The sequence below is a fragment of the Ursus americanus genome, chromosome 5 (assembly GCF_024610735.1).
Source record: "Ursus americanus isolate L20-20 chromosome 5, mUrsAme1.1.p, whole genome shotgun sequence".
NCBI lineage: Eukaryota > Metazoa > Chordata > Mammalia > Carnivora > Ursidae > Ursus > Ursus americanus.
In genome coordinates, this window is record NC_142131.1 from 67,268,222 (window position 1) to 67,291,904 (window position 23,683).

General features: G+C 41.7%; 1 protein-coding gene and 1 long non-coding RNA gene across 5 annotated transcripts in view; one reads left to right on the forward strand and one right to left on the reverse strand.

Annotated features, from left to right (window-relative positions):
* The window catches only part of CEP120 (centrosomal protein 120), a 71,162-nt gene that overhangs the window by 27,087 nt on the left and 20,392 nt on the right, over positions 1 to 23,683 (forward strand). For all 4 annotated transcript variants that reach the window (XM_045794846.2, XM_087862351.1, XM_045794844.2 and 1 more), the window contains 9 exons: positions 645 to 822; positions 3,839 to 3,988; positions 4,670 to 4,852; positions 7,247 to 7,343; positions 7,443 to 7,595; positions 8,117 to 8,206; positions 16,213 to 16,305; positions 17,521 to 17,682; positions 20,752 to 20,874. In XM_045794846.2, the coding sequence (XP_045650802.2) occupies positions 645 to 822; positions 3,839 to 3,988; positions 4,670 to 4,852; positions 7,247 to 7,343; positions 7,443 to 7,595; positions 8,117 to 8,206; positions 16,213 to 16,305; positions 17,521 to 17,682; positions 20,752 to 20,874 (1,229 nt within the window). The remainder of the gene's footprint in view (positions 1 to 644; positions 823 to 3,838; positions 3,989 to 4,669; positions 4,853 to 7,246; positions 7,344 to 7,442; positions 7,596 to 8,116; positions 8,207 to 16,212; positions 16,306 to 17,520; positions 17,683 to 20,751; positions 20,875 to 23,683) is intronic.
* LOC148110139 (uncharacterized) overlaps positions 17,227 to 23,683 on the reverse strand; it is an 80,453-nt gene continuing 73,996 nt past the window's right edge. Inside the window, exon 3 of the long non-coding RNA XR_015724595.1 lies at positions 17,227 to 17,723. This is a non-coding gene — a long non-coding RNA (uncharacterized LOC148110139). The remainder of the gene's footprint in view (positions 17,724 to 23,683) is intronic.

Consider the following 23,683-nt stretch of genomic DNA (forward strand, 5'->3'; position numbering starts at 1 on the left):
TAAACTTTTCCCATCTGCTACATAAGGAACTGCAGTTACATTTCCTAGTGTAAGTAATTAGAATAGTGGTGGATTAGGAGTCGAAAGTTCGGGAGCAAGCGATCACTCGTCACTGAATAGCTGTAGGACTTGGGCTACTTGCTAAACATCTCCGGTCTGTAATAGGATTGGAGTAGGTAGCTCTTTTTGTTAGACTATGTCATATGTGCCCAAACTACTTCTTAGAAAGTGCTGTAATTATTATCTGCAGAAAGTCTCAAGTACAGCCCTTCGAATACTAAGTTAAGTGTAGCTGCGTCTCGGCAGGAAGCTGGCGCCTGCCACGCTGCTGGCATACATCACGGCGTCGGTAACGTCCGCTTCTGTGTTTTGCAATCTGTGGGAAGAGTAAGCTCTTTTACACAGCTCTAAAGTGGGAATGAAAGCCTACATCATTCTGGGGAAGTCACTTAAAAAGTTGATGGCTCAGTTCATAACTTTATGAAAGTAAGTGATCAAATTCCTTGCTCGAAGGTAAATGATTTTTTTTTTAAAGACACTGCCATATACTTAGCGTAAATGAGATATCTTTACGTGATATAAATAACTGAAGAGAAACTGTTACCAAGTGGAATTTTTTCGTTTGAATTTGTATGTTCATTTAGCCGTCAGCTCTTCTATACCTGCTTCCGTGGCCCAGCAGGTGCCTGCGTCCCATGCTTCAGAAACAGCCTCAGGACAGAAGATTGCTGTGCCAGCGACATCCCATCATTTTTGCTTTTCAATAGACTTAAGGAGTATTCATGATTTGGAAGTCGGTTTTCCAGTCAACTGTATATTAAGGTGTGATCTGCTTTTGTCTCCAAGTATTATTTTCTTTTTTTTTTTTTTTTTTTAAAGATTTTATTTATTTATTCGACAGAGATAGAGACAGCCAGCGAGAGAGGGAACACAAGCAGGGGGAGTGGGAGAGGAAGAAGCAGGCTCACAGGAGCCTGATGTGGGGCTCGATCCCATAACGCGGGGATCATGCCCTGAGCCGAAGGCAGACGCTCAACCGCTGTGCCACCCAGGCGCCCCCCAAGTATTATTTTCTGAAGAGCAATGCCTTTCCTCTCTTTGGGAATTACAGAGGGAAAAATAGCACCAAAGAAGTTCAAACAGTTGTTAAACCCATGAACCGAAAAGGGGGCCAGGCTCTGTCCTTATGGCTTTGAATTTAAACCAGGGAGGCATTGGTGGTAGGAGAGCTCATACTAATTGTAGGTATTTATGACAATTTATTCATGCTCCTTTGTAAAAAAACAAAAAAGCCCAAAAAAACTAAAGTGACTCTTGAACCTGAAAGTTGTTGTTCCTAGAAAAGGTATCCTAGGTCAAAATAAGGGAAGTGTGGTATCTGACTTTTCTATAAAACTTCATTACAGTGGGAGGTTGTATTCTAATACCTACACATGGTAACGGAGACCGTAAGAACCATACTTGGTGAACTGCAAGTGGAATGTGTTCACTCTGTTCCGTATAAAAAATTGAAATACATATATGTATTTTGATCAGCTAAATGGCTTTACTCAATAGCTTGTTTTTAACAGTAATACATTTTCATCAACTTCTTGGCTGAAATGTATATGAAATGTAATACAGTAATGTTTTAGTTTGGAGTATTTAATTTTTCCTTATAAATTTCTTTGGAGCAATCATTAGCATTTCTAATAAAGTTGTTGCTCTTAATGTGGTTAAATGCAAAAATCTTTCTGTCATTGGGGATGGCCATTGGCAGGAATGTCAGCCGCTACACAGTGCTCCCTGCTGTTATTTAAGGCATACCTGCTTTTCAGATGCATACATTATACTTGTATCTCCTTTTTCAATTGTTGGATTCTTATCAAGCTATTTCAAAGCCCTCTGGGTTTTGATGTAAGTAATGGACAGAATCAAAGGGACCCAACACGGAGTCGGATTGTGAATTCACAGAACAGGAGTCTTTCCATCACAGCTTAAGTTTTGCTTTTTACCTCCTGTTAGAGGCTGAGAATCATTATGAAATTGTTAGTTGAAAATTGAGGGCCAAAAAAAAGGCTTTTCTCTCACAAGGAAAGCTATTCTCAAAGGGTTTCTAGAACATCTCTTAATGGTTTTTAGAAGTATTTTTTACTTTCTATTTTAGCTTTTTGTCTTTCTCCCTCTACTTTTTAAACTGGGATCTCTTTACCGCTGCTAGTAAAGACTGTGATCTTAGGGTACGTAGAGATGCTGTTAGCCGGAAGTATAGAAATACTGGCATGATCTGAAATTAGAAGCTGGGAGGGGAAACCTTGTACCAGCCCACTTAGCAGGCACTCTTCATAGTTTTTGTGGTTCAGTCTTGTCCTGTGGGCCATTGGTTGAATCATGAAGTGCCTGCGTTATCCAGCAGTGTGCCTGGTATTAGGGGTTTATGGGCCACGTAAACAAAGAGCTCACCCTCGTGAAGAAGACAGATTGAGAAAGAAGGCGACGTGTGAGGAAGGCCAGAAGTCCAATTGGCAAAGAAAAGGGGGAAAGTATCATGAAGCAAGGACACAGCTGTGATTCACTTGATGACAAGGGCCACTGGTTCTGTCTTGGAGTCATTTTATGGCATTTTTTAAAACACCGTGTAACTTTGAGTTTGATAAATTTTGTGGTGTCGTGCTCTCATGAGCTATCGTGAAACTGTAGTTGGCAACTGCATAACGGGATCTGTGAGATGACCTGCTTTCAGTGGATGTGTGATTATGTAGGAATTGAGTGAATGCACAGCATTCTTGTTGTAGGAAAAGCAGTTTTCTTTTTTTTTTTTTTTTTTTTTTTAAGATTTTATTTATTCGACAGAGATAGACAGCCAGCGAGAGAGGGAACCCAAGCAGGGGGAGTGGGAGAGGAAGAAGCAGGCTCATAGCGGAAGAGCCTGATGTGGGGCTCGATCCCATAACGCCGGGATCATGCCCTGAGCCGAAGGCAGACGCTTAACCGCTGTGCCACCCAGGCGCCCCGGAAAAGCAGTTTTCACTACTAGGCTTTCAGCTCCAGTTTTCCTGACGAATAACAAGATACGAGATGAAACTTAAGCGAGCATTACTTCGTTTTCACATTTGGCTTGAAATAGTAAGTTCTGCAGTAGTCAGGCATCCTCCCATTTGATCTGGTGTGGTTTCTGTGACGACAGGAAGAGAGTGCTGTTCCCCACGGATTCAGCTGCTTTCGTCCTTGATTCTCAAAGACTGAATACCAAGGGCGCACCCTTTTGACGCTGACTAGGAGTTTTTTAGCCCATAAACATCAAGACATTACTGAATAACGAAAATAAGTTTTGAAATTAAATTCAGCAGGTATTTCTTGAACGTTTACTAGGTGCCCCAAAGGGCTTCTTTGTTGCTGGGGGGGGGGCACGGATGGAAAAGGTGGGACCTGTGCCCTCAAGGATCTCCTGAACAAATGGCAGCTCGGTCTTTGTTCAGTAGCCTCATTGCCGTTCCTAAATCTTATTCTTACTTAGAATGTATCAAAATGATGATCTCTTCCTTATTTAGTGTCACTGCCTTCTGACTACGAGAGTTCTTCCCCGGATGGCCGTTCTAAGATCACTTGAAAGCAGCTTTGGGAACGCATGCTGTACACATGACGCATTTTGTCTAGAATTGCTCTAGTTTCTATATCAACACTCACAGCGTTTGCAGTGTTTTAAAGTTGGTGATAGGACTAAAACCGTCATGTATTTGTACCACGTACCTATTTTTAAAGTTGCATTTGTTCATTATATTCACATTATACTTTAAGAAAACAGACTGAGTCTTCTCTGTCATCCGTATCACGGGATGCTGTTTTTCTTCAATCCTAGGTACTCCTATCCATTCTTCGGCAGCGCAGCTCCTATTATGACTAATCCTCCGGTAGAAGTTCGCAAAAACATGGAAGTTTTTCTTCCACAGTCTTACTGTGCATTTGACTTTGCAACCCTGCCTCACCAGCTGCAGGACACCTTCTTACGGTAACATACACGCAGCGCGTGCGGTACATTTCTGTCTGTTAACAAGAGGAAGCCCTGGACTTCTGGATTCACAACAGTCAGGGCGCATGAAGACCCAGAAACAGATGTGCTAACAGTGTCTGTGATGCATGTCCTTCCCCTAGAAAGTTTTATATAGTTACGGAGGCTCTTCGTCGATTTGGATGTTAGACCTGCGTTAACACAATCTACGAGAAAAGCAGCTTTGGAAAGCAGTCTTGTTTTTTCATACTACATGAAGAGAGATAGGAGCAAGCTGTTTAGTTTTGATTACCGATTCACCAATTGACTGTCGTGTATTATTTGCTTTTTCTGAGATGTCATCTGTACACGATGGAGGTGTTAATCCAGCTGTCTGAATTGGATTTGTGAAGAGAAATGAGATCTGAAATGTCTTTTTACTTTCTCAGGGTATCACCATTCAAATGTATATATTAATTTAAAGGGAAGAAGGGAGAGTAAAAAAGAATAGTATTTGAAGGTGTTTATTGCACAGAAAGAGGTGTAGAAAACGTAATAGTGTTTTCTGTTTGTTACCTGTGAAATCGAGCCTTTCTGATCGAGGTAACAAAAACATCTTTGAATATATTTAGGGAACTTAAAGATGTTAGTGACTTAGTTCAGAACTGATAGATAATGAACACTTGTTTCTCTCTTCCTCAGGATTCCATTGCTGGTTGAATTATGGCACAAGGATAAAATGAGTAAAGATTTACTTCTGGGAATCGCCAGAATCCAGCTTTCTAACGTCTTGTCTTCAGAGAAAACTCGCTTTTTAGGTTCCAGTGGTGAACAGTGTTGGCGTCAAACTTACAGTGAAAGTGTGCCTTTCATAGCAGCGCAGGGGTAATGCATTTCCCAGAACTGGTCTTTGCTTGCTTTGTATTCTCATTAGCTGGGTACAGCCTTGTCCTTTCCTGTCACCTTTGTCCTCCTCTCTCTCCTTTGACCGATGGGGGCTATGTTCTAATTTGCTCTTTAGCCTTCTTAAGCTTTCTGGTACCACTGTACTGTACCCTATGGTGCTGTTAACACTTAGACTCTTAAGTATTTCCTGCCCCCTCTTAAGCCTGACAATTGTAAATTCGGGCCATTTTGTTAATTTAGTAATTCGAGGTCAAATTGATAATGTATTGTTACATTGTCTTGCATTGGGAATGACTGTTGTTCTGCTTGACAGATATTTTTTTTTTTTAAGATTTCATTTATTTATTTGACAGAGACAGCGAGAGAGGGAACACAAGCAGGGGGAGTAGGAGAGGAAGAAGCAGGCTCATAGCAGAGGAGCCTGATGTGGGGCTCGATCCCATAACACCGGGATCACGCCCTGAGCCGAAGGCAGACGCTTAACGGCTGCGCCAGCCAGGCGCCCCTGCTTGACAAATATTTTAACTTTTGCTTCAAATCTAATTTCTGAGGCTTTTACAGATGTTCGGCACTTTAAAAAGAGTATTGTTTTTCTGCCCTGGGATTTATTGCCATAGTGGAAAACTGAAGTTCACACATGTCTTACCCAAAAGACATCTTTTGAGGGATCCTTTTAAATGTAGCAACAAAAGTTTAAACAAGCTTTAACATTATACATCACATGCCTTGATTTTTGAAGCATAATTAGAATGTAGAAAGAAATCAGGCTCAGTAAAAAGCCGAGATCTAAAAGTAGTATTGAAATCCCTTCCCCTGTTCTTCCCCACCTCTAGTCACTTGAAAAAGTAAAGAGTGGAGTACAACTTTGACTCATTTGGAGCTCTGGGAACAGTATCAGATACTCGGCTGAACTGAAAATTCTTTTAAAAATACCATTCTTGGGGTGCCTGGGTGGCTCAGTCAGTTAAGCAGCTCAGTCAGACCTGCCTTTGGCTCAGGTCATGGTCTCAGCGTCCTGGGATCAAGTCCTGAGTCAGGCTCCTTGCTCAGCAGGGAGCCTGCTTCTCCCTCTCCGACTCCCCCTGCTTGTGCTCTCTCTCTTGCTCTGCCACATAAATAAAATCTTAAAAAATAAAATACCATTCTTTGGTCACATTAAGTAGAAAATCATGAAAATAATCAGATCATTACTTGTTATTTTAAATCTATGGGTTATGAATATTAACTTTTATTGCCCTGCTCTGTAGACAGAAAAGTTTTAGGAGACTTAGGTACGATAGTGCTTCATTTTGTTTTCTTCATGTCTTCTAAAATCTGTGAGATTAGAAGAAAATGTGAAAATTGGTTATTAAGGGTTTGCTCGTGTGGGTTCCATTCACTGAAGTTGTGTTTGACCAAGGATTTGTGGGATAGATTTTAGACAGAGCTACGTTTCTTGTAGCCAAGATTGTATTTTCTTCTAACATTTTAGTAAACACTCCTTGTAGTTCTCTGATAAAGAAATCCTCATTCTAATAAAAAAGTATATATAATTAACAAATTTTCAGGAATTACCCTGGAGCAACACTCACATCCAGTAAAAGATTTATGTACAAGTGCTTCATCCCAGGAAAAAAAGTAGAGTAAGAATTCAGAATATATATAATCAAGATTGGGGAAATTGGTTTTTTCCCCTTAATTTGGCTATATAAATTCATTAGGATATTTTACAGGCATTGAAACTTTTTTTTTTTTTTTTTAAGATTTTATTTGTTTATTTATTTGACAGAGAGACAGCCAGCGAGAGAGGGAACACAAGCAGGGGGAGTGGGAGAGGAAGAAGCAGGCTCATAGCGGAGGAGCCCGAGGTGGGGCTCGATCCCATAACGCCGGGATCACGCCCTGAGCCGAAGGCAGACGCTTAACCGCTGTGCCACCCAGGCGCCCCTGAAACTTACTTTTTGAGTTAATGTTGATGACATGAGAAAAGTGGTCCAGGTGGAAATGGGAGAAAAAGGGACAAAATGGTTTGATCTTAACATAGATGAGTGCATGACCCTCTGCACATACATAAAACAGAGGAGAGGAAGGAAATGAAACTTAGGCAGTAATTACCTATGGGCATTAAGATTTTAAGATTCTCCACATCAACAGTGTGAGAGGTCAGTTTTTAGTAAATGTGGGTATGTACTAATGTGAGCGTTCGTGCTCAAGTAAGATCCTGTGTGTGGAAGGTCTTGAAGCCTCCAGCACGTACTGTGGTTGGAGTAGCAAGAGTGCCAGGTTACAGGAAATGTGACTTGGTCACATGCTGCTATGGCATTGGGCAAATAAAGGGAAAAATAATAGAAAGGGGTTTCCGTGAATTTTAAGTATTTCTGATTTCATCTGTAGGTCAAACAACAGGATAATGGATCTTTCTTACACAGTAACTCTGGAAGATTATGGACTAGTAAAAATGCGGGAGATTCTTGTCTCTGATTCATCTCAGGTCAGTATCAGTGAAAGTGAAACCTGACTCTTCACAGTGGATCTCACGCGCCACGTGTGTGAGCGTGTTTGTTTCAATTCGTTTCCGTTCGTGTCTCAGGGTTTACCTGCCGTGCAACAGAAGCCGTCTTCCGTTCCTCCAGCACCTTGCCCTTCAGAAGTCCAGACAGAGCCTCGAGAAACCTTAGAATACAAAGCAGCACTGGAGCTGGAAATGTGGAAAGAAATGCAAGAAGACATTTTTGAAAATCAGGTTCCTTTGTCTACCGACTACATTTCTTTCTTCTCCCTATGGCTTTTCTCTCTCTGTTCCATGGGTACCCTACCCAGTCCTTCTGAATATCAAGGATGCTTTACTCTTACAGAAAACAGAATTAGAAAATACTCGATAAATGACAGCTGGGCAGAAGCCCTGCAGAAGGATTCCCCTAAACTTTCTCCATGACTCTGGGGCAGATTAGGACTGAAGGTTGGAAGTCAGAGATGAAAACTTGAATGTTTTAATTCCAGGCCCTTGTGCAGCCAGCAATCCTCCTCCTGGAGCCAGCAATCATCTGTCTTGAAAAGAGAGTTAAAGAAGCAGTCTTGACATTAGCTTTATATTCATATGGGCATTCCTTCCCTCAAGCCTTCTCTTCGTTCGGGTTAAGAATAAAAGAGAATTTCTGAAAGGAACATATCGGTGAACAGTATTAATTCTTTACCGGAGAACAGCTGATTTGTGTGTTTGAAATACTGATATGTTTTCTGTGACTATTTGTCTTCCTCTTGTAGCTGAAGCAGAAGGAATTGGCCCATATGCAGGCTCTTGCAGAGGAATGGAAGAAGAGGGACCGAGAGAGAGAATCACTTGTGAAGAAAAAGGTAATAACTTCTATAGAAATCGAAGGCAGAAAGGAAAAATATTGATAGTGTCTTGTACATGCATTAAAGAAAATCTGTGGACTGTCACAGTACAATGGTTGTACACTGGCTTGGATCAAGTGGACGAATACGTCAGGAGTAGGAGGAAGGCCTTTCTCTGTAAGGTGTTTGGTGCTTTTTCGATTGAACCCTGCAAATGTATTATCTTTCGAAAATGAATACTGTAGGAAAAAGCCTACTTCTGTATGAACAAGGAATATAGCTCATTTAAGTATATATAAATGTTATAATTTGTTAATAAAAGAGCATCAGAAACTTACAAGCTCTTTTTAAGAATTTAATTCTGGAATAAATGACATCTTTAAAAATAACATGAGACCATCTGATCTTACTCCAGAAAGCAAAAGTTCAGTACTTACCTATTAACACTCAAGTTCTTGAGCAAAACAAAAACCCTGAAAATTAGAGTTGTTTCAAATGTTGAAATTGAACTTTCCTATTAGTGATTAGTGATGTACCTGTAAATGGGAGAAGACAACAATGGCAGGATGGTTTGCTATACTCGACCGAGAGATAGGAGCAGGGTGCAGACTAGAATATTCTTGAAAGTTATTTTCTTCTCTGACTTCAGCTACTTATATTTAATGGGTAGTTATTGACATGCTTGGGATTTTTTTGTTCTTGTTCTTTGTTTTGGGTTTTTATTTTTAGTATGCCTGGGTTTAAATCTGTTTTGCTCTTGGTTTTCCATTTGTTCCATCTTAGTTTTTTGTTTTTTGGTGGGTTTTTTTGGTCTTTTTTTTTGGATTTATTGACTTTTTTTATGATCCCATTATATTTTTACTATTGCCTTATTGTATCTTTGTTTTACTGCCTTTTTTTTTTTTTTTTTTTTTTTTGGTGGTTGCGTCAAGTTCTAAAATACTCAGCTTTAATTTACCACAGTATGCCTCCAAATGCCGTTATACCACTTCATGTGCAGCTTCAGAAGTTTACAACAGAATGTGTCCATCACGTGTCCTTTGTATCGTTACCATCGTACATTTTGCTTTTACATGTATTACCCTAAAATTTATTTTTGCTTTAAAGAGTTTTTAAAGAGGTCAAACTCTGAGGCAGTAGTCTTTTTTCATGAGCCAACTACATGACATTTCTTGTAGTATGGGTCTGACGGCAATAAATGCTGTCAGCTTTTGTGTGAAGAAGTGTTTCTCTCCCTCTCGTTGTGAAATAAATATATTTCACTGGGTATGAAATTCTGGTGACAATTTTTTTGTTTCAATCTTGAAAGTTGTTTCATTTGCATTTTGGCTTGTGTTGTTTCTGATGGAAAACCTCCTGGCCTTTTTACCTTGGGCCTCCATCTGTAATGTCTCTTTTTTTCTTTGAACTGCTTTTAAGATTTTTTTCTTTATCACTAGTTTTCAGCATTATGATTTTGATGGGCCTTGTGGGTGGGTGGGTGTGTGTGTGTGTGTGTGTGTGTGTGTGTGTGTGTGTGTGTTCATGTGTTCATCCTGCTTGGAGACTTTGAGCTTCTTGATTATAGGGTTTCCTCAAGTTTGGAACAGTTTTGGGTTTTTACTGCTCAGAATTTTTCCCTGTGTCACTTTGTCCTCTTGTGCTTAGATTGCAATGTACATGTATCTTAGACTGCTTGACATTGTCCCAGTGAGAGGTGAATTACTTTTTAAGTCTTTTTTTTTTCTTCTGAGTGCTTCATTTTGGGTAATTTTTTTTGCTGTGACTTCAGGTTCGCCTGTCTCTTCTTAAGGGTCTAATTTGTCATGAATCCAATTGAGCATAATTTATCATTTCATATACTGCACTTTTCATCTCTGAAAGGACCATTTGGGCTTTCTTTTTTTTTTTTTTTTTTTAAACTACTTTTCATCATGTTCGTGTCTTCCTCTGCATTTTTCACTATGTGCAATATATTTATAATATGTTATCTACTAGTTCCAACATCTCTATCATTTTGAGATCTCTTTCTGTTGCTTTTTCACCTGTTATAGGTTACATTTTTCTTCTTAGTACGATGGGTAATTTTTGGTTAGATACCAGAAATTGTGAAGTTTACATTGTCAATTGCTGGATCTCGTTGTGACGTGAAGTTACTTGAGATGAGTTTGATCCTTTAAAGTTTGGCTAGGGTGAGTTGAAAACATCCCGTGGCCTTGCTCTCCGTAGCATTATGTAGATGCCTGGTATGTCACAGGGTCTCTCCCCTCGGACAGGGAGGAATGCACACTCCTCTCAGGCCTGTCTGAGCTCTGGGAATGCTTCATCCTAGAGCTTTCCAGTGGTAAAGGCCCCAGCCATAGGGGGTTTCACCTCAGACTGGAGCGGACTACTCTGCAGGTCTCTGGTGCTCTCTCTCTCTCTGTGTCTCTCCTCTCCTCATGAACTTGACTTGCCTCAGCCTTTTCAGTCTGCTGTCTGTTGCCTCAACTCAGCCAGATTGCGAGGTTCTGCTGGGTCCCCCCCTTCTCTGAACTAGAGTCTGGAAAGTGCCTCTGGAAAGTCCTCTAGAGTTCCTGGTAGGGCCTCATTTGTTTCTGCTCTGTCACGGATGATGGTCCTGAGCGGCCCATTGTCCAGTGTGTGAAAGCACTTGTTTCGTGTGGGTTGTTGAATTTGTGTGTGGGGGGGGGGCGGGCAGTTAGTCTTGTATGGGTAGACTGAGCCAAAGCCCCCCAGGCCTTTGACTTTAAAGTAACTGTTTCAACTTTATCTCCCTTAATTCTCAACCATTAAAAATGTGAGAAACCAGTGAGATAAAAGAAAAATATAATAGGACCTCTCCAAAGCGTCTGTTCTTAAATACTCAAATAACCAAAATTAAAAAATTAGAGGCCCTCACACGTACTTAAACTTTATAGTAGTTGGACTAAATGTGACTTTTACATCAAGTAGCATTTATAGTTCTCAAGTTTCCTTTATGAATTGAATTTGAGTGAGCCATAAAATAAAGTTTTTGAATTTTTCATTTAGCTTCTAAGGCAAGATGAGTTTATTGTTGAACCATTTTTTAAATGCTGTTGAAGCGTTTTCCGGGGTTGAGGTTTGCAAAAGTCAAATCTTGAAACATTTTTTAGTTAATAATTTTGACAAATCCAACTTGTGCCCTAATTGAAGTTTCAATTGAAAAAAAAAACAAAACACAGTTTTTGTGTAATGAGTTGGGAAAAAAAAAGTCGAAGTGATTTTTGGTTGGTTGTCATTTTGCTATTATCTTTTCAGTTGACTTCCAATATGTACAATTTCTCCTACATTTCAGCTTGAATTGACAGCTTCTGACTAGTTAATAAGAACTCTGCTCAGAAAATGGAATATGATACCTGTCTAGTAAATACGGCTCAGCTGTTTATTTGACTTAGTCATGTCAAAAAGTACATTGGATGTTGCCATTTTATTTCAACCTAAATACATTTGAGAGTAACAAGTCATGCAGTGTAACGTGTGCTCTGTCTTGCAAGAATATGGCCAACTAGGATGAGATCTGTTTTCTAAAACTTGATAACAGTTACTGTAAAATTGAGTCTGTGGGGAGGAAAAAAAGCAATTTTTTTCTCAGTAGGATGAAACCTTTTCAAGCTAAGTTCTCAGAGAACCTCACTGTACTATTTCTAGGTCTAAAATGTATGGAGCCTTTTCAAAGTTGACTTATTTCCACTTTACCTGTTTTCTTCAAAACAATGTATAACTTCAATATTTAGAAAGTTTACCTGAAGGAGTCTGGATAATATTGGTGGCACATTATGCAGACATTTAAATTTCTTTTTATTTCTGCTGTTCGGCACAAAGTAACTGGTCAGTAGTAGAATGGAACTCATTACTTCTTGTGAGGAGCTTCCATCTTGCCTTACCCAAAAGATGCTAATAGCCAATAGCCCCCCAATTCAGGATGTGGTAGTGAAGGAGTATCTGTAGTAAATAAAACTACATAGAGTCAGATCTCAAAGATACTAGTGTTTCATAATTATAAATTAATATTTTAAGCTTATGATGGGCATCTAATGATATATATCGTTGTGGGTGATTGGGTTTATTAATCTATCAGTTGATGTTTTTTGGTCATCTTTTAGGACCATTTTGGAGGGATTATTTTGTTACCTGAGAAGGGGCCTTGGCGGGGGGAAGTGAAATATACCAAATCTTTATTTCCAGAAAGCAGTGTATTGCTAGTGACTTGGTTGTACAGATTGATGTGCTAAACCCGGTTACTGTTAACTAACGAATGTGTCCGAAACTACTATATGAGTCTGGTACTTGGGTCCTGTCCTGCCTTCTGCATAGCTGAGATCATGTTTATTCTGTCTTTTACGTGACTTCCCATCAGATAGCTAAAGATTGCTAGCGTGCACCCACAAAGAAGGAAGACCTCAGTTCTACATGAGGGAGTAATATGAGGAAGCCTTTCACGGATAAGATTATGCTTTCACTTTGATAAAGATTAGTAGATACTTCTAGGCGGCCTCGAGGGACATTCCAAACAAAGAAGTTTGAAATAGGCTTGGCATTAAGAAAAGGACGTAGTTTGATGTGGGAAGAAGGGAGGAAAGGGTGTGCCTCAAGAAATAAAGCATAGAGCGGTTTATGGAATTAAATGCTCTCCTGTTCCATTTTGAGGAGGTTAGACTTGATCCTGCACACTTTCTCAGCCAGGGTTTCCTGAGAGAATTAAGCCCTAGTGCCTGACAGCGTCCACTGTCGCTAACGGATTAACTCGATCCTACGCTTCCACGCTGGGAGAGGTTGTGTGCCATTTTAAGAGAAGACAGAGAAAATAATTACTTGAATAATTTTTTATGTTCTGTGGTTCAGCTGATAGCCCAGCTTGGGTAAGGTAGAAATTAGAGAAACGTATTTTTTTAATGAAGACTTTTACGTAAGAGAACAAGGAAATGGGGTTTTCTTGTTAGAACAGTCCTTCTGGTGGAAGTATAGTGGACACGATGGAGGAGGGTGAAGCTCAGGTCAGGAAGACCAGGCAGGCAAAAATACATATAAAAGAAGACGAAGGCTGAAAAGTCAGAGCGGCGATCAGGTGGTGGAGAAAAGGGGGATGGGAGTTAAAGGGAGTTAAGGAGGTGTAAGATGGGAAGCCTTATAGGATACTCATTGCTACCCCCACTCCTCCTCCTTTCCCTAATCAGCTCATTCTCTCTCCAGAACAATCTGCAACCAACCCTCCGTCATCCTCACCCAGTTTGATCGTTCCTTTCTAAAACACGTCTCTGCTTGACCTCTCCTCCCATACATAATCTTTGTACTGTTCTACTGAACTCACTGCTCTCCCCTTCCCAGTTGTGCTGGATCATTTCTCCCCCCTCAGCCCCTGCTGGGTTTATTGGCGTGCCCCAAGGCGCAGGCCTTGAATCTCTTTTCTGTTTTTACATTTCTTCACGTGTTGTGATCCACTTTCTTACTGTCATATACGAGTTAAATTCAAGGATGCATATTATATATAACATATATGTATAATGTATAACATGTCTCTACTTGCATCTCCTGCCCCTTCTCTGGACTCTGCACTTGGCCGTTGGCACCGCCCACTGACTATCTCAGAAGTAACGCAAATGTACCCTGTCTAAAAACAAGCTCTGTATCTCCCTCCTGTAGAAATTTGTTCCTGTTGATTCCCTGTCTTGACAAGCGGCAGTACCTTTCAGTCAGCTCCTCAGGCCCCGAGGCAAGTTCTCCTTGACTCTCTGATTCCACATCTCGTTTAATAGCAATTCTTCGTGGCTCCACATCGAACATGTGTCCTGGAAACGAACCTCTTGCAGCCACCTCCTTCACGACTTTCGGTCTCTCCGTCACTTTTTCCCTCAGTGTCCCTTCCTCTTTCCTGACCCCGGTGACTGGTTCTATCCGTATCAGCCAAGAGTGAGGCTTTTAAACTAGAAGTCAGATGATGCACTCGTCTGTCTAAAACCTGCCATACTCCTCGTGGCACATAGAAGAGAACTCACGTTTTCGACCAGGGCCTACAAGCTCTGTGTGATCTCTCTCCTAGCTTCCTCTGTGACCTCACTGCTGTCAGCCTTCTGCTACCGTCTGATCTTACCAACCTGTCGTAGTTCCTCGGACGTGCTAAGCCTGCTAAGCCGCGTCCCCACCTCAGGATCTATAGAATGTCCTTTTGTTAGAAGTACTTTCTGGTCTCGGTTCAGGATAATCTGAGTGGGGCCTTCTCTGATCATTATCTCCAAAATAGGCCCCCTTCCTTTGCTCCCAGCCACTAACTAGACACTCGTTCTGCTTATTTTCCTCTTGGCATTTACTTAGGATTGCATTACGTATCCACTTCCTTGTTCATAGTCGGCCTTCCCTCAGAATATAGGTATCACAGGACTTTCTTTTGCCTACACCTGCTAGGTTTCAAATAGATATTTGTTATTTAAGTGAGGATGGATTCCCGTTTTTATACATGTTTGAGTTGGAGAGAGATCGGGAGTATTGCCACACGGAGCAGATCCTTGGGCTTAGAGGTCGGAGTCTCTGGAGGGGGTTTTGACGTGGCAGTCTGGATTTGGGAGTTCTCCGTATGCGTGGTGGTAGGTGGTTCGGGGCATCCGTGGAGGTCACGTAGCAGGAAGGGAGACCTCCGGAGACAAGGCTTTAGGAACGCACGCATTTGCGCTGCCAGAGGCAGAACATTGGAGTTCTGACTCACCATCCTGTTTCCCGATCTCTGCACAACTTTATAAGGAGGTAGGGCACACTTAGTTGTTTTGTTTTTAGATAAACCCCAAATAGGTGGTAGAGTTAACAGAATTCTTACGTAAGTGATCACGACTGGTTGGTATGTTGGGCCTAAATCACTGAAATGAAGCTCAACAAGGAGAAATGTCAAATTCTGTAGTCACGACAGTCTTTTGGACAATAGGTATGCGGGGATAGTTGTCCCAGATTTAAAAACAAAAGCCTTGGGGGAATGTCTGTGACATAGCAAATGGCGTGATTAGGAGCCCGAAATAGCACATGCGATTTCTGACAAAGGTAATGGACTTGCTGTTCTGGCCTCTGGCGAGGGACATTCTTTGGCTTCTGAAGTAGTGAGATCACATCTGGGTACCACATTTTTTAAAAGACTTAGGCTAGAACCTAGAGTCTAGATTAAATCCGATATTAGATGATGTGAAAATCATAATATGTGAATAATAGCTAAAACTCATGTTTATCTTGGAGAAGAAAAAAAACCAGGAGGATATATGATGGTTATCACCAGATTCAAATATGTGAAGATAGATTTTTTTTTCTTCTTTGGAGGGGTACAAGTAAGGTTCAGGAGTGGATGGGCCTGGGATCTGGAGAGTAGTTGGTAAGGGTAGAAAAACTGGTTCAGAAAGTCCTAGTGAAAACGATCAGTTAGAAATGAGAGCTAGGAAACTGTCAGAGTCCTCCATGCTGTGTAGGCTGAGGTAGCAGACCTCTCATTCTGAACGGGACTCACAGGGTCAGAGAGCAGAGCAGGACTGCAGGCCCAGGCAACCAGGGTGCTAGGCTTGGGACTGAAGCAGGGAGTGCGGCTTCAGAAGCAATCTGGAGGTCAGTTGTTGGAACTGCAGGAAGGAATCTGATCTGAACCAGGAGGAGGACGGACTTGAAACTGACTAGCTGATCCAGCACCAGGATTATTCTAGGGAAGGAGGGTAAGTGATGAAGGGGCCGTCAGTGGAATACCGGGGTATTGACCAAGGCAGATTTTAAGGAGCTAGATGTTGACTCAACATAGGATTTTACTAGCAGTCTGATTGTCCAGTGGGAGAAGGAGCTTCCTCAGGAAACCGAATGTCACTAGACATAGCCAAGCAGAAGCTAGATGGGCTTCCTTCCTTAGAGTACTAGAATGAATTTCTGCTTTGAATTGGTGGATGGAATTCGTGATTTTCCTATTGGCACATCTTGTGTTTCAGTAAGTTACAGTGTATGCATCGTCGACTTTGTTCATGGTTTGAATTTGGGGAAAAGGTAATTTTTCTTTTATTGTACTTTAGGTGGCTGAATATACTGTTCTAGAAGGAAAACTTCAAAAAACCCTAATTGACTTAGAGAAGCGAGAGCAGCAGCTTGTCCTCGCAGAATCGGAGGTAACTGTATTCCTCTATCGTATGTCTTCATTTCCCAGAATCTATGTCCTAGGTACATACTGTTATTTTATCTTTCCTTTATGCTTATACAAAATCCATTTCATGGAAACGGTCTTGTAGGCATGATGGAGAAAAGTGCTGTTCAGTAGTGGGTCAGAATGTGAAGAGCAGATAGTGAAGTATTTATTAGAAATGTTAACTGCTACTCCTCCAGCTTTGGCTGATGTCTACAGTGGTAGAGACTTTTGGTTAAGTTTCCATTATGGGGAAGGGAGGGATAGTCGAACTACCTAGAGAACAGAGAAAATGTAGCCCAGGCTCAGTGGCCGAAGTAAGAAAGGAATACCCATCTTTGTTGCCCATTAAAGGTTAGAGCCAAAGGACGGATGAAAACCTCTGTTCCTGCTCCGCCTAGGTAGCGATTTTGTTAAGTCTTATTACGTTTTACCCTAAATGTTGATTTAAATTGCTACAAAAGTCATTTCAAAAAAATTAGAACTTCTCCCACATTAAATTTATATGCCCCTTCCCTAACCACAGGTGTTTTTCAAAAATTTTCTCCACATCTCTCTCCAACTTTGTCCCCATAGATTTTCTGTAATTTCTAAATGGATTTGGAAACAAATATTTAAGGTCGAACATTAATACCAAGGCTCAGTCACCTCCTGTGTTACTAGGCAGAATGTAAGAAATTTTGTTTTTAGTAGGCTACACCCTGAAATCAAGAGTTGGCTGCTTAACCAACTGAGCCACCCAGGCACCCCCCCCATTTTTTTTTAAAGATTTATTTATTTGAGAAAGAGCGTGTGTGTGAACAAGGGGGGAGGGAAAGAGAGAATCTTAGACGGAGTCAGATGCTTAACTGAGCCACCCGGGCATCCTCAGAATATAAGAAATTTCTGAAGAAGAAAAGAAACTTGCTTAGGTAATACAGTGGGTTTTATTCAAATAGCAGTTTTAAGTGACGACAGCCTTTTCAGTTGAATTTATGCAGGTCATATGTGGAGTTTTGGATATACTTTTTGTATTAGAATTAAATGAGGACAGATTAAAATGTAGAATTTCAGTACGTTTAAACGTTACCTCTCATAATGGAAAAGGCTGTGGAGATCAGTTTGTAAATATTCCACACACTGTATACAAGGATAACAGACGACTGAACAGAGTCATGTAGCCAGGGGCAGGCCAACCTCTTACAGACGCACTTGTCGTCAGGTTCAAAGAGAAAGGAAGGAACTGAAGTTGGAACGTGAGCGGAACCTGCAAGAACTTCAGGACTCTATCCGGAGGGCCAAAGAGGACTGTGTCCATCAGGTGGAACTAGAAAGGCGGAGGATGAGACAGCTGGAAGACGACAAGGTCCGGCTACAGCAGCAGGTGGGGCTCGCGCCCGCGCACTCACAGCTTAGCCGTAGTCACTGAAAAGTGAGAGAAATACACCGTCATTCGAACTATTGATCGTACTGATCGCACCGAGATTCAGATATACTTTGTTTTCCTAAATCAAAGCTAAAGACTACATTGGGATAATGTTCCTTCCGTTACCGTCATTCACATGAGCAGGAACTGAATTTCACTCCAAATCTTTTTTCCGATGAGTTTCGTTGTGGCCAGTACATGGTTCATGTGTCACTGGACCGAGCTCAGGTATGAGCCAGGCTTGGTAGCGAATGGGCTGTGCCCCCATCCCCTCTCCCACTCCCCAGCCCCGTCACTCCCGCCAGGGGTCAGCGCAGCCTCCAGGGCCATGTCCCTTTCACTTGTCATCTGACTCACACTTACTTCCTCACTGGTGTTTGTATATCGTCTTCCCTCACCCTCCACACCACCATTCTCCTGCTTTGCCTCTACTGTTTCTGCAGGCTTCTTTTCCTTTTTCTAGCCATTCAGTGTTGGCCTCCCTCCAAGCTCAGGCCGTAGCTGGTACTGAACAGTCCTACTTGTGCCTGTGCCCCCAGACACACTGTGCTCCTCGGAGACTTTCGCATGTATATCCCAGCCTAACTAATCACCCTTTGACCTCTGTACTTGGATCTCTTACAAGCATTAAAAACCCAACCTGACGCTCCTGTCCACACGTTTCAGTCACACACCCCTCTGCTCTGTGCGTCCTGTTACAGCCAGCATGATAATTTTGAAACTTGGGAATCCTAACACCCTCCACTAATACCCTCCAATCTCCTCTTACTGCTCTGAGGATAAAGATGAGGGTGATGGGCTTGCCCCACAAACCTCTGCATCGTTGGGGACCCAGCCTCCCTCTCTCACTGGCTCTCCCTGTCCTTCACTTCTGCCGGAGGCTCTGCCGCCACTCTGTGTCCTTCGGTCCTGGGGCGGACTGTGCTCGCCTTCCCCGTAGCATCTCGGTGTGCGCTCCTCTCCTGAGCCTCACGAACTACGCTCACCCTTGGGTTCGCAGCCGAAGCATCACTTCCCCAGAGCTCTTCCCTGACCCCTGTTCTCGAAGTCTCGGTCAAGTTTTTGTTAGATGTTATAGCAGTTTGTTTTTATTTTCATTAGCGTGGTAATTTGATCAGGGTCAGATTATTAGCTCCATAAAATTCTTTTGGTTTGTATCTGTATGCCTGAAGCCCAGCCAGTCTTCCAAACGTAATCGGGGCTTAATAAATATTTGCTGACAAAAAGAAGGATCAAGCTGTTAAAAATTAAGCTGATCTTGAAAAATTTCAGCGCTGATTGATTGGTGAATGTCTCCAAACTCTTGGGTAAATTCTGGCAGGAAGAATAGTTTCCATAGCTGTTCAGGGCCAGTTAAAGTCCCATTATTTAGGTGATTGTTAAAGATGACTTTGATTGTTGTTATGGAGATCTCATTTAAAATATGAAAGAGTTGTAAAAGTGGGCGGTTGTGATGGGATTCACCAGTAGTGCTTCCCTTTTCCCACTTCTTAGGAAGATGAGCCTTCTAGAATAAGGCTTTTAACATGTATTAGAATCACCAGGGGATCTTTTTAAAAAACCCATCTCTACCTTGTCCCAGACTGATGTAATTAGCTTACGTCCTTGTGGGAAGAACCTTTGTGGCACAGACTGATATTTTGGAAAGATTACCCCAGGCACTCCTCTAAAACGTGGTCTGAGACCTGGGGAAACCTGGCCGGGGAGTGGGGAAGGAGCTGTGGGGCAGCCCACGTGTCTGGGAGCTGAAATTGCTCAGCCCTATACCTGGGACCATTTCACAGTTTATATGAAAGAAAACATTCTAGGCCCTGACTCAGAACCACACTCCACATACTCAACACACACTTCTAACTAACTAGACAGGTAGAAAGGATGAAAAGACACCTGTCATTGTGAGGTGATCAAGTGTCTGTATTCTAGTATACGAAAATAGGTCGCACAACTCAATCCACGTTGTTTGTGGACCACTTAGTCAAAGAAAAAGATCCCCTTATGACTCATAGCCTACTTCTCTACAGCCTGTTTGGAGCCACGATATTTATTTATGATAATGTCTCTGCATGGTGGAGAAAAGAACATATATGAAGTCTGTTAGCTTTCGTTTAAAACAGAAATAAATGTGCCAGATGCTTGAGAAAGGTTCTGATTCAAATTTAGAAATAAAAGTTCGGATATTCAGACAGGTCAACTTCAGTCCTATGTAGAATTTTTAGGTAACAGAATACCTCATTACCTAAAAATGCTAGATAAATGCTAATTAGAATTATTTGTATTTACCGTCATGAAATAATTTATTGATAAGTTCCATTTCTGTCACATATTTTCTCGGTATTTCAAATTCAGGTAAGTCTTAGGTCTTAGAAGATATGTGGGTTTATCAAATGATTGGTAGTCATATATCCTGTTTTTTTGGCTGGGGGAGTTGGTAGTTCTGAAACTGTTTGAAGGGGAATTATATATAGACTTGAGTCAAGGTGGTCTCTTTTTTTAATTCAAGGAAGTATCGTCTGCTCTCATCAGAGCATTAGCCTCGGGGAGCGGATCTGGATCTGACTGGCTCTTAGGCGCTGGCCCGTCAGTAAGCTGCTGCATCCTTCAAATTTCTTAGTCACAAAAATGAAGGGATTGGGCCGAATCACCTTGAAATGAGTTTAAGTTGTAATAATATTTGAATTATGAAGTTCTTAGAGCTTCCAATAAAAATAAATACTGCACTATAAGTTTTTGTTTTCATCCGTCATGAGCTGGTATATTTATACTGCACAGTATTTTCTTATATGTGACACCCTAATTCTGTAGTATCTGTATTTTTATAAGGCACATCTCGTGATACTGGTTCTAGAACAAATTCCGTACTCTTAAAAAGATTTTGTATGTTAATTTTCCTCGTTATACTTTAGAGATTTTTCTACTATAAACATGTTTTAGCATAAGAAAAAATGACACTGTTGAATTCTGTAGTATTGAGCTTAGCAATACTACAGGTGTTTTTTAATGGCTCTACTTTTTCTTTTTTAAATACAGCTTAGTGATGCTGAAAATAAGTACAAGATTTTGGAAAAAGAGTTTCTTCAGTTCAAGGATCAGCAAAGCAACAAACCAGAAATCCGTCTGCAGTCTGAAATAAATCTCCTCACCTTAGAAAAGGTACCCATGTCAGATTATGGCAATTTAATTCTGATAATCAATTTATAACGTCAGTATTATTTGAATATAAAATGTAATAACATTTCACTGTAGTAGTGTTGTGATGTCAACCAGGAACAGAATTCTAGACACCTGACATGGTCAGTACTTGAATTTCTTGGCTTTTATCAGTTTTCTCAGTTCTAGCGTATACTGATCAGAGTCGTTGGTTGCAGACAACAGAAGTGACGAATTGTAGGAATAAGGAATCCCCCAAAACTTTGAGGAAGGCTACAGAACAAGTTTCAAAATAGGAGCAAGAACCAGGGGGAAGCGCAGCGTGTCCTGTCACAAAACCGTCTTCTCTTGCGCCTGTTGGTGCTGTCACTGCTGCGTCCCAGGATTTCTGTATCCCCCAGTTCTGGTGCTAGTCCTGCCATTGGGAATGCTCTCTGTGTATTACTACCCTGTAGATTCAGCATCCCCAATGGGAGCATTCATCACAAGCCCACACTCGCCTCGCAGCCTGCCAGAGGGGACATCCATCCTCTTGCTTCCTGTGGTTGGAAGCTAGGTCCTGCCTCTACTTCTTTGGGGATTCACCACCAACGGATGGTATGTTCTGGTTCTAGGGTCCAAAAGCCAACCTAAGTATGACAGTACATGCTCTTACCACATTTTTTCATTAGATGTTCTTTTGGCATTATTGAAAAGATACAGCCTCCAAAAGAAAATAAGGAAATAATCTGTCCAAGTTAAAGGCCACTAGGGAGCACCATCAGAAGATTGCTGGCTGGAAGGTGGGAAAATGCCAGGGTAGTTCTTTCTGTGTGTCTTTGTCTCTGTGCTTCCCTTATGTTCTCAGGTAGTAGGTGTATTTTATGGTTCCCTCTCCCACCAGACAGCCCTTCTCTCCGCTTGCCTTGGGCCATCCCCACTGTGGCTCTAGCTCCCTGGACAACCTCCGTTTCTGCGTTCTGGGTAGTAAGAACTGGTCCTCCGGGGACTTCCTGTATAGTCCCTCCTACCTGGGAGAGGTAGGGACCGGCTGCAGCTGTTCATCACTGGGGGGCCTCACCCTGTCCCCCTGGCATTTCTGCTTTTCCATGACCGGTATCACCAGTTGCCTGTAGTAAGTTAAACTCTTTTGAAAACCTAGAGTGATTTCTGGTTTCCTGGCAGGATGCCGGTGGATAGAACTGATTTTTCATTACCCAGCAACGTGCATGCTCTCTGACACTGTGCTAAATGCTATTCTGAATGATTAAAAAACGTTCAGGATAGAGTCAACTAAGTGACCAGTCATACAGAGAGGCAGGAAACTTACTTAGGTAATCAAAGGGTAAGGAGGATGATGGCTGGTACCATCTAACTTTGTCTTACTAAGCGCCATGAATGTAAAGGAGAGACAAAGCTACTTCTACCGAAATCAACACATGAAATGTAACTAAGAAGTAAGACTGGCTATGGAACCTAAAGGACACATGACCTCTTAATGGGTGAATGTGTTTGGGGAGAATATTCCAGAAAGAGGTATTCGAGCAAAGTAGAAAGGGTAGAAAGACTATTGCATATTTTGGTAATAGAACCTGATCCTTATCGTCATAGATGCAAAATAAAAATAGGCCTGATAAGAGAATGCTGGAAATGTAATTTTTGGTTCTATGAGGGGGAAGACCTTAGATAGTAAGTTAAAAAGAATTTGTATTTCATCTGCTAAGAAAAGTCAGAGATTACTGTCACGTTTATCAGATTGGCTTCATGGATCTTAATGGAAGTGAAGAATTTTCAGGAAGAACGTTTGAGGAGGTGGAAGTTGTAGAGCGCTATGGTTCTGGACATACTACACTTGAGATGCTAGCAGAAGAATGGAAGTGGAGCAGTTGACTGAGGGGTTAAAAATGGGAAGTATAGTAGGAAGAGAGAAAAGGGCTAGACATATAGATTGGGGAGTTAGTGGCATCAAGTGGCCGCCTTAGATGCAGATGCAGTGGCCTTAGGTGTGCTGGGGAAGGTCCCCTGAACACTGGGGGCGGGGGGGGAAGTACAGCCTCAGGGACAAAAGGAGAGAGAGGAGGCCAGAAAGATTCAGAGTCTAGTGCAGTGCCGGCAGAGGAGGCTTTCCGAGAATGAGGAGGTAGCGGTCATCTCTCATGAAGGGCCAGTGAAGAATCGTGGGCGAAGGGCCACGGGTGTGGCAGGTAAGAAATCACTCACTTTGAAGAAGCCAAATGGCGGGCGCTTATTGAAAAGTTTGGCATTGCAAAAAGAAAAAAAACCCAAGGGCTTCAGAACACTGTTGAAAAAATCTTACATGGCGGTAGGAAAATCTACAAATGTTTTCAGATTGAGGATAAACAATTAAAAACTAGAAGAAATTCAGCTTTATGAGAGGAGGGGACGAGTGGACCATGCAAGAGTTTTTCTTGGGAAGTACAGATGCTTAATTTAAGAGGCAGAATAGGGGAATACATAGAAAAGGTGGGGACAAGAATTAGACTGCGGTTAAAAAAAATTTTTTTTTTTTGTTTTGGAGTTGAAGCAGATATTAATTAACGAGTTTCTTCTGTTTCCAAACTCACTACATGTTTCCGTGGCCTGTCCACGGCTGTGCTGTCTTTGGTTCCCCCTCTTACCCAGCGTGACCTTGACTGCCCAGCCTGGTTGCTGCTGCTGCCTATATATCGGGACAGTCTTTGCATTTTTCCATTTAATTTGGTGGCCTGTTCATTTGTCTCCCTGTGAACTTGAATTCAGCTAGACATTCTCAACCCCTCTTTTGATACAAACAAGTGTCCCAACTATTTCCGTGTTGACAGCTGTGGATTCT